The 16,403-nt window shown below is 35.7% G+C and overlaps 1 protein-coding gene across 2 annotated transcripts; it reads left to right on the top strand.

Moving 5' to 3' along the window:
* The first annotated feature begins 540 nt into the window (after positions 1–540).
* Positions 541–9,291, top strand: LOC113345322 (protease Do-like 7). 2 transcript variants are annotated; one of them, XM_026589112.1, is made up of 24 exons: positions 543–1,233; positions 1,379–1,449; positions 1,580–1,714; positions 2,044–2,102; positions 2,213–2,249; positions 2,378–2,506; positions 2,838–2,927; positions 3,117–3,182; positions 3,345–3,401; positions 3,520–3,585; positions 3,762–3,869; positions 4,104–4,184; positions 4,437–4,486; positions 4,766–4,931; positions 5,200–5,682; positions 6,053–6,235; positions 6,312–6,417; positions 6,891–7,064; positions 7,156–7,232; positions 7,323–7,523; positions 7,754–7,969; positions 8,142–8,299; positions 8,421–8,532; positions 8,752–9,291. In XM_026589112.1, exons 1-24 carry the CDS (start codon positions 1,023–1,025, stop codon positions 8,926–8,928), a joined length of 3,213 nt encoding a protein of 1,070 aa, XP_026444897.1. In that variant the 5' UTR covers positions 543–1,022; the 3' UTR covers positions 8,929–9,291. The 2 variants fall into 2 exon arrangements, with proteins under 2 accessions (XP_026444896.1, XP_026444897.1); XM_026589111.1 differs by having other exon boundaries at positions 541–1,233; positions 7,156–7,523.
* The last annotated feature ends 7,112 nt before the right edge of the window (positions 9,292–16,403 follow it).

The raw sequence follows: 16,403 nt of genomic DNA, 5'->3' as shown, positions 1-16,403 counted from the left end.
AGTTACAAGTAAAATTATTTTACTTCACAAAAAGTTTACTTTTCTGCTTCTAAAAGTCGTTCTGAAATAATTTGAATACATCAACATCATTATTCGACATAGAGACATCAACGTGGCGTCCTGTGATAATCAAGACACTAGATGCAAGTATCCAGTAATATATTCTGTTTGACAAAGCTTGATATAAGATATTGTACTCTCGCTAGTCTATTGCTTAACATGAACACCTGAATCAAGTAACCCGTATGATTTTCTTTTGAATCGAAACTCTGATGGGAAGGGCTAAATTTCATTTTGTGATCTTTTTATCTTGTACTATAAGAAAGACAATGAGATGTGTTGGCATTACTTTGAGAACCAGTAACACGGTTCGGTTCCCACCACACACACAGTGGGGGTAGTTGTTTATCGGTCCAACATGGGGCCACCAGCCCACCAACCAAAATCCAAGAAACAAAACAAAAATCTTTTCCCCTCTGATTCATTTATTCATCTTTCGTCTTCTTATTTTCTTTCTTTCTTTCAATCCTAGTCGGTCTCCGTCAACAACAAAATAATACGAGTATGTCTTTCATTGTCATGGTGGTCGGTCTCCTCTCCTTGTCATGGCTTCCACTTTTATCTTTTCTTCTTCTTCTTCTTCTTCTACTCACATTGAAGTTAAAACAATCCCCTATTCTCTTTCCAAAATTTCTGTCTCTTTTTCTTGCAAAATTATTTGAATTATTATTGCGAAGAATCTTGTACTGATTTTTTATCATAATTTTCCAGCAGCCACACAACAATTGTTATCAACAACAAGCTCAATTCACATGTAAATCTCATGATACATTTTTTTCCCTCTCCACCTCCAATTGTTTCTCTCTCTCTTCTTTGTTGCTTCAATTTCAACTTGTTTTTTTTTGTCTTTGTTACTGCTGCTGCTCTCAATTCCACAATCAGAGAGCTGATTTCAACATTGTGGTGGTCAGTTTGTGATTTGAACATAGATAACTTGATTTTCTGACTTGAGAGGAGTAAAAATGGGGTCATGTTTGGAAGAGAATTTAGCTTCTGTAAGTGCTGATGATTGGAAAAAAGCAGTAGAGAAAGTGATACCAGCTGTGGTGGTTTTAAGAGTTACAACTTGTAAAGCGTTCGATACTTATTGTGAGGGTGAGTCGACTGCAACGGGGTTTGTTGTTGACAAGAAACGAGGAATTATACTTACTAATCGTCATGTCGTCAAACCTGGTACTACTTGAATTTGTTCATTTTCGATTTCAAAATTTGTATTTATTTTTATTTCAGTTGTTTCACCAAGTTTATTAGTTAATCTTCCAGGTGTTCATTTATGTCTTGTTTATTAGATTCTGCTGTTTTTGTTTGAACTTTGTAGGCCCTGTTGTTGTTGAAGCTATGTTTGTTAACATGGAAGAGATTCCAGTTTATCCTATTTATAGAGATCCCGTAAGTGTCCTATTATTATAATTGTTATTATCTTTACAGTTTTCTAGTTTTGTAATCATACTTGGGTGGTTTTGGATTATGAGACTAAGTTGGAATTGCATTAGACTAATGCAGATAATTTTTCTTTTAGGTCCATGATTTTGGTTTCTTTCGATATGATCCCGGAGCCGTGAAATTTCTGAGCTACGAGGAGATTCCTCTAGCACCTGAAGTTGCTTCTGTAGGACTAGAGATTAGGGTTGTGGGTAATGATAGCGGTGAAAAGGTACTCTCTAAGTCAATGTCTGTGTATTTCACTCATTCTTGTGTGCATCACTAGGGAGAGTAAGCTACCTTTTCGGAACTTTGGACTACAGGAAAGTGAAGGTGTATTTGTCTGCATCTTGGCAAAATTAGCAGAAGTTGAAAAGTTGAATGTTTTTGTATTATAGTTCATTCTCTTTATCTATCTTCATGGTTGAGTCTTTAGCATTATTGCAGTGACTGCTCATAGCTCAAGAGATTCCTACATAACACCTTTTCCTTACAAATGTCATATGCTGCTTATACAACCAATTTGGCAATTAATTAATGAGTAATTGAATACATTTTTAGGTTTCAATTCAGGCAGGAACAATAGCTCGTTTGGATAGGGATGCACCTAAGTACACAAGGTATGTGGTTCGTTGTTATAGTTGCCCCGTATTAATAAATGAAACTTGAAGTTAGAAAAATTTATCTTATATTATTGTTAACATGCCGTGGAAATTGTACTTCTGTGCAGTGATGGTTATAATGACTTCAATACGTTCTACATGCAAGTAAGCAACTTGATATTAAGGCTTATGCATTGTATTGTGGTTTTAGGACATGCCAAAAGCCATTATTTGTCGAGCTGAATTTTTGCTTATCAGTTGTTACGTTTTGGTTGTTCCTCTTTACTTTACAGGCTGCATCTGGGACAAAGAGTGGTTCGAGTGGTTCCCCAATCATCGATTTGCAAGGAAGAGCAGTGGCTATGAATGCTGGAGGAATGAAAAACGAATCTGCTACGGCATATTTTCTTCCTTTAGAGCGAGTATGTTTTAAAGCTTGTTTTATCATATGTCAAATTAATATATTTAGGGACTTGTTATTGAATTCTCCATTAGCAACGCAACTTCTTTATTTTGTGGTAGAGGGTTTTGAGGGGTCACGTGTTTTCAGACCTCAACCGAATATAACAAGATCTCTACTGAAAGAGAAACATAAAAGTACAATGAGGCCCTACAGGTCTTGTATTGTTGAAAGATTGGTTGTAGAAGATCTCAAAAAATATGTATATATTATAGCTAGGGATGTTATAGATTACACGACATGAATTACCTTACTGTGCCTAATGTGTTTCGATCGTTTATATTACGTAACAGGTTGTTAGGGCATTAAGTTTTATCCAGAAGAGTAAAGACTCGTCTGGATGTGGATGGAAGGCTGTAACTATTCCTCGTGGTACGCTTCAGGTCAGTTGGTTCAACTTCAATCACCACGTCCCTGGTTATTGTTATAATCTAAATTTCTACATTATTGTATGGGTGGACTGGGATATCGTTTTTGCAAACAATTTTCTTTACTTCAGCGGAAGAAATGATTGACTATGCAAAATACTATTCTTTCCTATTCAAACAGTTATTTTCTCATTTACTTTGTAGGTGACATTTCTTCATAAGGGCTTTAATGAGACACGTAAATTTGGACTCAAAAGTGAAACCGAACAGGTGCCCTTTCTTTTCTTTTCATCAATTTTGTTGTGTGGTTTCTGTTTGTTGTTGGAAGCTTCAGGTAGTTTCAATAATTCTAATAATTAAACACTACTTGGAGTTTTTTCTGTGATTTTTCTTGTTAGGCAAACTTACTTAATTCTGCCCTGACTTGACTAGATGGTTAGGCATGCATCACCAGCTGGTGAGACAGGAATGCTTGTTGTTGAGTCTTTGGTGAGAACTTCATTTTTGACTTCGCGCATATGGTTTTTTGTTACCTATTTGACTTGACATGCTTAATGATGAAGTTCGTAGATAGAGGTTTCTAAGGCGATGTGATTATATGTTCCAGGTACCGGATGGCCCGGCCCATAAACAGTTGGAGCCGGGTGATATTCTTGTTCGAGTGAATGGAGAGGTAATGTTGAAATATCTCGTATAATCATTCATATCACTAGCATGAGAATTTGTAACTTAGATGATTTATATTGTGTTTGATTAGAAACAGTAAAATACAAACAAGAAAATCAGAATTCTAAAAGCAATATAAACCGAGCTTGCAATTACTTACAGAATCATCTTTACTTGGTACAGGTCATTACTCGATTCTTGAATTTGGAAACCATACTCGATGATAGCGTGGACCAGAAGATCGATTTGTCCATTCAAAGGGGTGACATTTCAGTAACTGTAAATTTACTGGTAATTTGGCAGAAGTGTTGTCTTACTTATGTTAGTTTTGTGAGCTTCTGAGACATAAACCTCAAATTGGACATCTGCATTCGTTTAATACCAGAAAATACTAATAGGTTATTCATTTATGTCCAAAAGTCTTATCTGCCGGTAATTATTATATGTGAAATGCTAAAAAGTTAATGCGATTATTTGATAAAAAAAATACTTATTTCCGTGATGTGTTTTGTGTTGGTTGTCTAGGTTCAAGATTTGCATTCCATAACCCCGAATTCCTTCTTGGAAGTAAGTGGTGCAGTAATCCATACTCTTTCCTACCAACAGGTGAGTTTCGATTTGTACTGTAAAAAATTATGTGGTATTGTCTTATTGGAATCATATTATAATGCACATTAGGAAATTTTAATGTCCACTTCTTTCGTAGCTAAAGATATGCTCTCCATACCAATGTTTAATTGGAGTGTTGCATCATGGATCAAATGTATGAGGGACCACATCAAAAAAATATGAATGTATTTATATGTAATCTGATTTTATAAGCTGTCTGATTCCCCCGTGTTCTTGTTCTTTATTCAGGCTAGAAATTTTCGTTTCAAATGTGGTGTTCTGTATGTTGCTAAACCAGGGTAAGTCGTCTACTTTAATCTGTTGAAGTTTATAGTGTTGATGAAATCTGTTGTAGTACCGTTTAGCTCTACTTTAATATCTCTAACTAATTCAGTATTATGCTTTGTAGGTTTCTTGTTCACCTTCCATAGAAATCTAGAAACAAAATATGTTTTACTTCCAAGAACTTCTAAGTTTATGTATTAAATCAATGTTGTATATTACCAACAAACTGCAATAAGGAGTATGTGCATTATTGTTTCTAACTGTTCAATTGATTGTTGCGTTTCAAATTTCAGATACTTGCTTTCTAGAGAGGCTGTTCCTCGTCATGCCATAATAAAGAAATTTGCGGAGAAAGAGATATCGCAGATGGATGACCTAATAGCTGTGTTATCTGAGCTGTCTACAGGTGCTCGAGTGCCTTTGGAATATATAAGCCACTTGGATCGCCGTCGCAGCAAGGTACATGTTGCACTTACACAATGATGTATATTTATGAACCACTTGGGAATTTACTTGTAAGTCTCCAACCTAGTGTGTTACTACACGTGCAAGCATTTAACGAGAGGGTCCCTGACTCCCTGCAGTTAAGTCATAAAACAGACACTTGTTGATAGAATTACGTTCCACTTATATATATTATAGTATTTGGTAATGAAGTAACTATCTTTTATGATTGCGTGTGAGTTGATGTCTTACTTTTTCCAGTTCTGTTTCCCGGGTTTTGCAGTCTGTCTTAGTTACTGTTGGCCGGCATGAATGGTATGGCCCTCCGCAGATATATACTCGCAATGATAGTACTGGCTTATGGACAGCAAGGCCTGCATTGCCTCATGCATCAATATTTTTATCTTCAAGACACCGTTACATAAATGACTCACCATCTGAAACTAATTTGTTGACCATAAGTGAGGTTGGCACATTAGAACCTAGAGCTAAAGATGGAAACAAAGATTGCACAGATGAACGTTTTGTTGGGGGGATACACTCCCTGGGAGAAGCTAATGTTGGAACAAAGAAGCAATATCTGGAGGATGATGCATCTATTAAGGAAATTGTGTTATCAGACCCCGCCATACACGAACCTGCAGAGGAAAGGTGGACGGACATAAGAGAGCTAAACAATACTGGAAAATTAGGTGACCGAGGAGGTATAGCTGGTAATGCTTCAGTTGCTGAACGAGTATTAGAGCCGGCTCTGGTCATCTGTGAAGTAAGTCAGTTACATTATTCTGGAAAGTAAATAGTTATTATCTCCATCTATCTTGTTTATCTGGTAGAGAAAGCTGATTGGTATCAGTGGTATTCATCGGGTTTTTTTTCTTGATATAAATGTCAATTATTTATTGAAAAGAACCGGAAGGAAGAATGCGAATACATGGTCACTCTCCTAAAATTGAATATCCAACTAAAGCTAAATAGTGTCCATCGTATCCATATTTGATAGATATTGTAGTTACCTACAAGTCTGCTTTGTTGATTTTATCATCCTTTGTGTATTTCGCATTCTGTGTGATATGATGTTATAGTGGCATGTCCCTTCATGTTTTTTTTTTCTTTTCATTTTTATCTCTTATTTGCAGGTTCATGTTCCCAAACCGTGTCAGGTTGATGGGGTGTACTCACAAGACTTTTCTGGAACTGGTGTTATTGTGTATCATTCCGAAAGCATGGGTTTGGTTGTTGTTGACAAAAGTACAGTTGTTGTATCTTGCTGTGATGTGATGCTCTCATTTGCTGCATCTCACATAAAAATTCCCGGCGAGGTAATTTATTGCTGAAATAATGGAATTCAACCTGGTAACCATTCGTCACGATCATGATTCACCTTTGTTGGTGCAGGTTGTTTTCCTCCACCCTGTTCACAATTATGCTTTCGTTGCATATGATCCTTCTTCTCTAGGTGTTGCAGGTGCCTCAGCTGTTCGGTCTGCTACACTGTTATCTGGTAATCAGATTTTGTCTACAGAGACCAACAATTTTCTATTGGTCGGTTAAATTATTCCTCACTGAGTATAGAATGAAATTGGTTGAAGACAACTAGTGCAAGATGGTTGGAGCTTAGATTATCTGCCTACTATATTTTGATGCGTTAATGTTGAAATTGAACTGCTCAATGCTAAATTTAATTTAAGAACGAAACTCTTTGTCAGCTAAATGCAGTATAAACCTTTAATAACACTGCTGTAATCATTCCCTTCTCATCAATTAAACTTTTATCATCCTAACTCTTTGGATAGAGGTTGCCAAATTGAGCTTTGCTAGTATGTGCCTAATAGAAGTAGAAATACGTCACGGGCAGGAGAAATATATTACAGACAACCAAAAGTTGGACCATGCCCATAAGCATGGCACATAATAACTTACGTATGTCTATCTCTAACATATCAGCTTTGTGCTCTTTTTTCATTCTGGTGATAGAACCTGGTTTGCTGCGAGGTGATTCGGTGTTTCTCGTGGGTTTGACCAAAAGCCTGCGAGCAAAATCAAGGAAATCAATTGTTGTTGATCCTTCTGCTGCATTGGAGGACGATTCATATGAAGGTTGGCCAATGTACATGGCGACAAATATGGAAGTGATAGAACTTGATACTGGTACTTTTTATTGTTTTTATCTCGTTGACTAGATCCTAATCATATAGGATCTCATGCATTTTTTGTTACTAAATATTTTGGTTTGACTTAGATTTTGGTAAGTCATTTACGGGTGTGCTCTCTGATGAGCGTGGATTTGTTCAAGCAATTTGGGGAGGATTTTCTGAGGTTAGTTTTATTGGTTTCTTTTTCTTCCCTAATCTGATAATCGTTTTTCTTCTTTGGCAACAACTTCGTAATGTAAGCATTTTGATGCAGATGAAGTTTGGTGTGCGAGGAATTCCAATTTATGCAGTCAGTGAAGTTCTTGCCAAGATTCTTAGTGGTGAAAGGGGAACAATCCGATTCATAAATGGCATCCCAAGGCCAATACCTCTTCTTAGAATTTTAGATGCTGAGCTGTATGGGATTTTACCTTCCGAAGCTAGAAGTTTTGGATTGAGTGACAGTTGGATCCAAGTAAAGATCTTCTTGATATCTTTTTCCTTGGTCTTTCTTTGTTACCTTAAGTGTTAGGAGTTGGCAAAAGCACATGATAAGTCGCGCATCAATGTCTTTTTTTCTTTTTTGGAGCCTTTCTGCAGGAGCGTATTTGAATTGCTTTTTTATATTACATAGTCATTCAGTGATACATGCTTTTTTGACTCACGCCATTATCTATGCCCTGAGACAACCCTTTATGTTCACAGGCTCTTGTGAAGAAAGATCCAATAAGGCGTCAAGTTTTACGCGTTAAAGGTTGTTTGGCTGGATCAGAAGCTGGAAAAATATTAGAAACTAATGACATGGTCCTAGCAATCAATAAAGAGCTCATTACATCTTTCCGGGACTTAGAAAAGGCTTGCCAAGGATTGGATGTATCAAAAGAGAGCGACGGTACACTTAGTATGACGATTTTCCGGAAGGTGAGTACAATCAGATTTCCTACTATGTATGTATCTTAACATAAGTTAGAGTAGAACACCTAACCTGGTCATGCTCCCGTCTTCTGATGATATGCTTTTCCTCGTTGAGCAAGTGCAAAGAGAAAATAATTAAAGGAGTTAATTAACAAGTTTGGTTATATTTTTTTGGCAGGGACAAGAAATTGAGGTTATTGTGGGAACTGATGTAAGAGATGGCAACGGCACTATGCGGATAGTGAACTGGTGTGGATGTATTGTTCAAGAACCTCACTCAGCAGTCCGCGCACTTGGATTGCTTCCAGAAGAAGGACAGTGTGTGTATGTGTCTGGGTAAGAGTTCATGAGTTTGGCTGTCTTAATCTCGTTGGTCTTATTACGCCCGAAAAGCTTAAAGTGTTAGGATAAGTCCTTTTTACTTTTTTCTAATGAAAATTGTCACCGCTTTCTGCAGACGTTTTTATGGAAGTCCAGCATGTAAATATGGTCTCAAGGCCACCAGCTGGATAGTCGAAGTTAATGGGAAACTCACACCTGATCTGGATTCTTTTGTCGAAGTGATAAAGGTTCGTTTCAATGTACCATGTCTACTCTTAAATAGCTTGAGAAAAAGACTAAAAAAAGTATTAATCATGACATAACTACCTCAATACTGGTTATCGAGTACAGATCTCGAATTGTGTTTATTTTCCCTGTTAACCGGTCCTGTGATGATAGTTTTTTTCTGTTTGTTTTTCATGTGTACACGGGAGTTTTAGTTATATATAACTTTAATAAACATACAGGGACTGGAGCATGGGGAGTTTGTTCGTACCAGAACAATGACCTTAAATGGGAGTCCTGAAGTGCACAACCTTAAGCAGGATTTATATTACTGGCCTACATGGGAATTGAAATTTGACATGGAGACAGCAATGTGGCGTCGTGTTATGATCAAGGCACTAGATACAAGCGTGAACTAATCTAACCTATTTGACGAAGTTCAATACAAAATATTTAATCTTTTTAACGTAATTTGATACAAAATATTGTACGTTTCACTAGTCTAGTGACTTGAAAACATGATGTACACCTGAATCAAATTACCAGCTGATTTTCCTTTGTGCAATGGCTTATTGTAAGAATTAGAATTAGACACTCCCGATTAGTGAAGAAGAGTACTATTCAGTGAAAAATTATTCAATAGAACACAATATATTTTGTAAAGGTGAGCTCCTAAAAATTTAACTTTTAGCCCATTCTGCTGTTTTAGCCCACCCAGATTTCTGCTGCGGTGTCTAGGCACTTGCCAGCCAAAGATTTATGGCAAGAGTGTAAACGCTTTTCTGATTCGTATTAGTCTTTTTTTTTTTTTTGGTTTAATATATAAACATCAAAAGTTATTTGAACTATTTTCCATTTGGGTAGTAAGTTTTATTATCCTACTCCATGCTCAAATATATCGGCCCTAGCGAGTAGCTGTTAATATGAATAAGAGAAACTCTGTTATAGCCATTTATGTACATTCAATGTACTCTTCGATAGAGGAATACATAGAGTTGAACAAAGTAAAATGAGAAATTGAAAGATTTCGTTGAAATTGTTCGTTTGAACAAAGTAAAAGCTGATCATAGGTTTTTCTCTTCATAGAAACAATAGGGCCGTTATGCTCATTACTAAATTTGTTAACAGAAAATTGGTGAAACTCAAAGCCGCACCTTGCTAATTCCCGGGAGCGGCCCCACCATGTAGAGATGGCGGTTTTTCTGGACGCTCCGTCCAGATAACCGTTTTTTCCATAGTCTCCACAAATGATGTGATTCATTATTGAGACGTACCATTTAATTCTATCTACTAATCTTCTAAAACTCTAATATCCAATTGAAAAAATATGCCAGCATTTTATAAAAAAATTTCCTGTGATTATAAGTTACCATAATACTGTCTAGTTATCCCTATTAATGTACATTTGTAGATGAGGAAAAATAAGAGAGATATGGAAAAGTTATAATAATTGAGGTTTGCGTGAGTGCAAGAGGTTGATTACGAATATTTCTTTCTTAAACAAAAAAAAATGATCGTCCAAGTGCTACTCTAGTCGCAGATGGCGAGGTTAGGCCGGTCTAAGAAAGGAAACTGAGAGAAATGAAATCAGAGTTTAAGTTGCAGAGAGATTGCATACCAAAGGCTCTGAACTTGTTGTGTTTAGAATGACCGAGAGTTGGTATATTTATATCTCTGCAAAACCCTAATATCTGGTCGGTAGATAAGGATAAGGAGTAAGGATAAGTACATTCTTCGTAATACCAAGAATAACTAAGGATAAACCAATGCCTGAGTTCACCCTTTGCAGCCGATTCCTTGTGACCAACTATCTCTATCTCGATGAGTAGGCTAATACTCACACGTGTCATACACCACCAGAAAAAAACACTAAGTTTATTCCTCAATTTGTGAGATGATCAGAGTCTATGTGTGATGTATCATATGATATGGTAGTATTCTCTGCATTTATAGTAAATTTAGATGAAAGAACACACATGTATGTGTGTGGAGGCCAATCTGAATCCCGTGGAGAGCTCGGGGAGGCTCGTAGTAACAGTGTGTGTGGTGAGGATAGCACAAGCTTGGTTTAGATCAAGGACGAACTAATTATAGGCGTTACCTTTGTGGAAAATGAGTGTGACAAGGATCTTGTTAGAGCACTTCTCGGTCGAACTCGCAAGTTTTGATATCTCAAGCTTGTTGTCAAATTTAGATGCATTAAAACTATATGTTGATTTCTAGTCTACATTTAGTCAAGTCTCGTACTAGGATTAGAAGTGTGTAGTTGAGTATCAGATATCACTGAATCACCTATTGAATACGGAGATCAACCGAAGATATTTGGAGAACTTCATCAACGAAAGGTATGTGAAGACTGAACCAATAAATTTACTCACATGATCACAATTCTACCTCTATGATACTAAGTCGTATAACTATGTGAATATTAACCATTGCATAGAAAAAGTTTCAAGTCAAGCTTGTCTTGTTGAAATCTCGAAATATGATTCAAGCAATAGTCATTCATTTTACATGATGAATTTAGTTAAGGACAATTTGTTATTTATGACTAAATTATGATTCAAGTTAATCATTTGAAAATATCCAGAGATATGGTATTCGTCATTGATGTCATTTGAGAATGTTTCGAATTGATTATAAGAGAGATATAGAACTACTGAAAATATGGATACAAGATCATACACGTACATAATACACGCAACAGTGTAACTATATTGGTTCCGGATCAGTGGTACACATAACCATTACGCGTACTGGTATAACTATAGTTCAATAACATCTCATGGTACACGTACTCAGTAAGCATACCAAAACAATGTGAGTTCGTGAATTGGCTTATGGTACACGTACCCAGTATGCATACCAAAACAACCTGATCTCAAAAACTGACTTACGGTACACATACCAAGTATGCGTACCAAAATAGTCTTTCCTGAAAATTGGCTTAAGGGTACATGTACATTGGTAGTCTGAGTTCACGAAATGGGTTAGTGCATATATACCCGGTACGCATACCATTCCTTCTGAATATTTTCAGTTGCATTAAAGCATTTTTAATGTACATTTGGCATTTGATTAACTCTCGAAAATACCTTTAAGACATATTTGATTACTTAATCACTTGTGATTGAGCATAGATATTAAAGTCTAAAGTTTTAATGAATATGGATAAGCTTATGGTTTAAATAGTTAATCGACCACGAACCGTCATTATACATGAAAGTATATGCTACAACCAACCTCCATTAACCTAGGTTTCCTGTGAGAAACATAATTAGGTTAATGACTCAAAGAATTCACTTAGGGATTCATGAAGTCAGATCCGACTATATTTTACCTTGATAGTTCGTGTACCCTGATCTTTCTTTTCTGTTATCGAGGTTTTTGTAATCTCTTTCAGGCGAGATAGATAGAAATCTCAAAGTTATCTTCGTTTCAAATTTTGTGATTCCACAAGATACATATCTTATAAGGATTCTTAATTAAAATCTTCTAAAATTGTTCTTGTGAGGTGGTTAGCGATCTAGGCTGCTCTTCGGGAGTTATAAGTACCAGATTTGTGAGCTTTGCTAGCTTTGATGCTAAAAACGGATTCCCCCAACCTTGATCTTACGATATAGAAGGAAATCAATTAGGCTTGGTATCAAAAGTTTTCACTCATGTTAAGGAAACTCTTCGGGAGTTATAAGTACCAGATTTGTGAGCTTTGCTAGCTTTGATGCTAAAAACGGATTCCCCCAACCTTGATCTTACGATATAGAAGGAAATCAATTAGGCTTGGTATCAAAAGTTTTCACTCATGTTAAGGAAACTCTTAGGCCCTAAAGGTCGTCAACTAAGGGAATCAGTTGCCTAGAACCTTGTGAGGTTCAAAATACATAAAGGGAGAGACTATAACTGAATCATATGGAGGGTGAATTTGGTCTTAACTACACTCCATCCCGAAGCTCTGATAGTAGGATAGTATCTGTAGCGTCCTAATACAGTTCGGTGTTCAAATCTGGACAAGGTCCCGTGATTTTTCTATATATTGTTGTGGTTTCCTCGTTAACAAAACTTCTGGTAGCTTGTATTTTTTTCTTTTGTGCATTATATATTATTTGTCTTTATAATAAGATTATCACATGTAGTACATAATCAATCGTAGTTGATACGTCCATTTAGATTGTGATCGATTATAAGAACTTGTTCTTATAGAATTTGAATCTTGAAAGATAGATAACAAGTTTCATAATTGGTAGAATTCCAATATGGTTATTTGGATACGACCCGATTGCACTTGGTTATTGGTCTTTGGAATCATCCAAGTACTCTCACGATTATATTAGGTTCATAGGATCATTGTCTGTCACATTCTGGTTGTGAGAGAAAGAGATAAAAACTCTTTATACAATTTTGTTCAAGGATCATTCAGTTGGTTTACTTGGAACTGTATTAAGGTTTTGTCCATACAGGTTTCCGAACAAAAAAGTTGGTGGTGTACTTGGTACCTCCTCGTTTTCAATTGGTATCAGAGCAGGAAAAAAAAGTTAAGACCTAGTAAGTATGTGTTTGTGGCGATCAGAATCTATGGAAAGAAGTGCAATCTCTATAAACTTACTGCCAGCCTTCGGTGTCACAATTTACTTATGGCAGAAAATTGGTATGCACTCTTTCTTACAAGCCCGTGAATTTTAAACATGGATTCTTATTGTAGAGGGGTATAATCCTCTAGTAGTTGCAAGAGAAGCTGTAATAGTTATAAAAGACATAGAGGATTATAGAGATATCAGTGCTGCAAAGCATAATTCTGATGTATTAAACTTATCCATGCCATAAGCAAGGATATTTTTCTACGTGCACTACGTCAAAAGATGCTTGGGACATTTTAGAAACCACATGTGAATGGAATGCCTTTGAGAAAGAATCTAGGCTTTAAAACCTAACTTTTGACTGGGAAAACCTTCGTATGTCTAATGAAGATTCGTTTACGGGAATTTATTCACAAAGTATCTGAAATTGTTAATCAGTCTCATGCGATAGGTAAGACTATTCCTCAAAATAATATTGCGATAAATATTCAGTGATCTTTACCAGCTCGATACGAGTCTAAGAAACATGCTATTGAAGATGGAAACGATCTTGCTATGCTTTTTAGAAACACTCTCGTTCTAAAGTTAAATATATTTGATCATGAACTGCAGTCCGAAGACGGAAAGGAAATTGCGTTCGAAGCACTAAAAAACACTGAAATACTTGATAAAAGTGAAATATTGGTAACTCTGGAAAAGATATTATTGATCCTGAATTAATAGATGCAGATCTTGACAATTCAGTTTCTTTAATCACAAGACAGTTTAGAGAACTTCTTAGGAAGATAAATAAATGATTCTCCAGAAAAAAATCCTCTTTATTGAATAAGCTGCATAATCGTGTTCCTTTTAAAAACAGGGACTCCAACAACATCAGCGATGAGGATATGCCGCATTTCTTCAAGTGTAGAGGTTTCAGTCACTTTGCTAATGAATGTCCAAAATGGGAAGAAATACACTGTAAACAAGGGTCTTGCTACAACTCTTGATGAAACCTTGATCATTATGAATATGAAGAGGAAGACGTCCAAAGTGTAGCAATCTTTGCTGAAGTTATCAATTTTGATGAATGTAGGAAAACCCATATCAATCTTGGCAACTTCCTTGATGATTGTTTATCAAATTAGGATGGATTTTTCGTTTATTAATGAAAATTTTATTAATAATATTTCAGGATCACAACTATGTCTGTTTATTTAGTACCGATACGGTTCCTGAATCAATCTCCAACCGAACATGTCCTTACTGTACTGAGAGTCAACTACTCAAATATTGTTTCAAGTACAAAAAAAAGGTAAAAACTACGATGGAAGGCTAGTCGTTTGATAAACGTGCTTCAACTTGCTCAAAAGTCTAATCCCTCAAAGGTATGTAAAGTTGTTTCCCCTTTTCCCGAAATATTAAATTAACTCTAAGGGAAATAATAAATATAAAGGTTAGAAGAGAGTGAGATCTAAACGATCTATGAAGGTGGATATTCAAAAATCTGTGCAAAACCTAGTGGTGAGCTTACGTGCCCACCTCAACACAACCTAATTGTGTTGAATGTACATTTCTATCTCATGTGCCCTTAAAAAAGACAAGAACTATGAACGATAAGGAATTCGGGTCAAACTATTCGTAGTTCGTATCTTGAATGCTCTTACTTGAATTTCCATATAGTTTTTCCTTTATTGATGTGTGTGGAAATCCTTTTTATCAAGTACTGCCATTAAAACAGAGAATAACTATGTATCATGTCGAGCCTAGCTCCATTGAAATATTCCAGGATATGATTCATATATAAACCTGGTTTTTGATTCAGTAATTTTACTGAAATACCAAAATTATTATCATTGCATCATAAGGGAGTCTATGACTCGGTGCTGCCATATTTTAGAGTCCATAATGACTTGATATGGGTATTAATTAAATCTTATGATCTCAGTATACTGATATCCCCGCCTATCTGACTCATAAATAAGAAAAGAGAACAAGATCCAAGGGAATGTGTACTTGACTAGCTAAGATTCACGTACGCTCTTAGAAATCTAATGATAGAAATTTATATGTTAAACTTTAATTGGCATGAATTAACAAAGTATTTCACTATTTAAAGCAAATGATTTTACTCTGAACTATTTTTCAAGTAACGACATTGGAAAGACTGTACCCCATAAAAACTTAAAAGAAGGATAAAAATGATTTTTCATTCTTCTAGTTTGGTTTATTATTCTAGTACGAGAACATAATTCTCATTTTTAAGTATTTGGTGCTTCCAAAATCCTGCATGGTTGCTCAATGTTCTTCTTCTTATCTCACATCTCTTTGGAATTCTTCCGATAATTTCTTATTGAGTAATATATATTTTTGTTTCGCAAATCCACATCTTTCATAAGAACTATGGAGACTCTAATCATAATCTCTTATAGTGAGGCATGTGTCCCTATGGATGTTGATTACACAACCATGAAGCAAAAAGAGAAATCTTATTTTAAAGAAAAAGATTCGCTCTTTACAATGAAGAAGAAGAATATGAAGAAACCTAGGGCCAAAAGCTCTAATCAGCAAAGGTTTGCAACTCTTCTGGAAAAATTTAAGAAGACCAAGATGGAAATGCAGGAACTTAAAGATATTCTGCAAAAATATCTCGATATTCAGGAAGCACTTGTCAAACAACAACCAAACAGGTTTGAAAGAGTTACTCTCTTATACATGAACCTTACGTCTCGATACATGTTGAAGACAAACAGTTCGGGGATGATAAAAAATTCTTCAAGGTTTTTTTGCTAGGTAACTTCTTGACACCATTTATTCTAGTATGCGAGAAGGAAAACTAGGGTTTGAGATAGCATATTATGTGAGTACACAAGCTATTTCGAAAAAATTTCATCTTGCATGTTTAAGATTTATTTAGTTAAATTTTAGTTTTGGAAGATGAACTTGAAGTAACTATCTTTTGTTGATATATATATATGTACATATTGAATTATCTTATGAGATGTATGTTTTTATTGCTATCATATGTCTGGTGATTAGAACTGATATATCATATATGCTCAAAAGTTAAGCTCTTAACTTTTTTTTGTTCGTCACTGGCTAAAGAGGGGTAAATTTTTTGAAAATCGCAGTATTGATCTCTCCACGATCATATTCATTGTGAAACTACTGCACCTGGATTCCGTAAGATGGTCTATAGGAATTTTTTTTATCTTTTTGAATGCATAACTGCCAGGGAATAAGGAATGAACTTTAATATTTACGGTCGTACATGGATAGCGAAGATATATTCTTATGTCGATGTATATCATTAAATTGTATCTTTATTCGTAACTGTCTTA

This window comes from Papaver somniferum, unplaced genomic scaffold (assembly GCF_003573695.1).
Source record: "Papaver somniferum cultivar HN1 unplaced genomic scaffold, ASM357369v1 unplaced-scaffold_81, whole genome shotgun sequence".
Taxonomy (NCBI): domain Eukaryota; kingdom Viridiplantae; phylum Streptophyta; class Magnoliopsida; order Ranunculales; family Papaveraceae; genus Papaver; species Papaver somniferum.
Note: the sequence above shows the minus strand (reverse complement) of the source record. Positions and strands in the feature narration are given on the sequence as shown.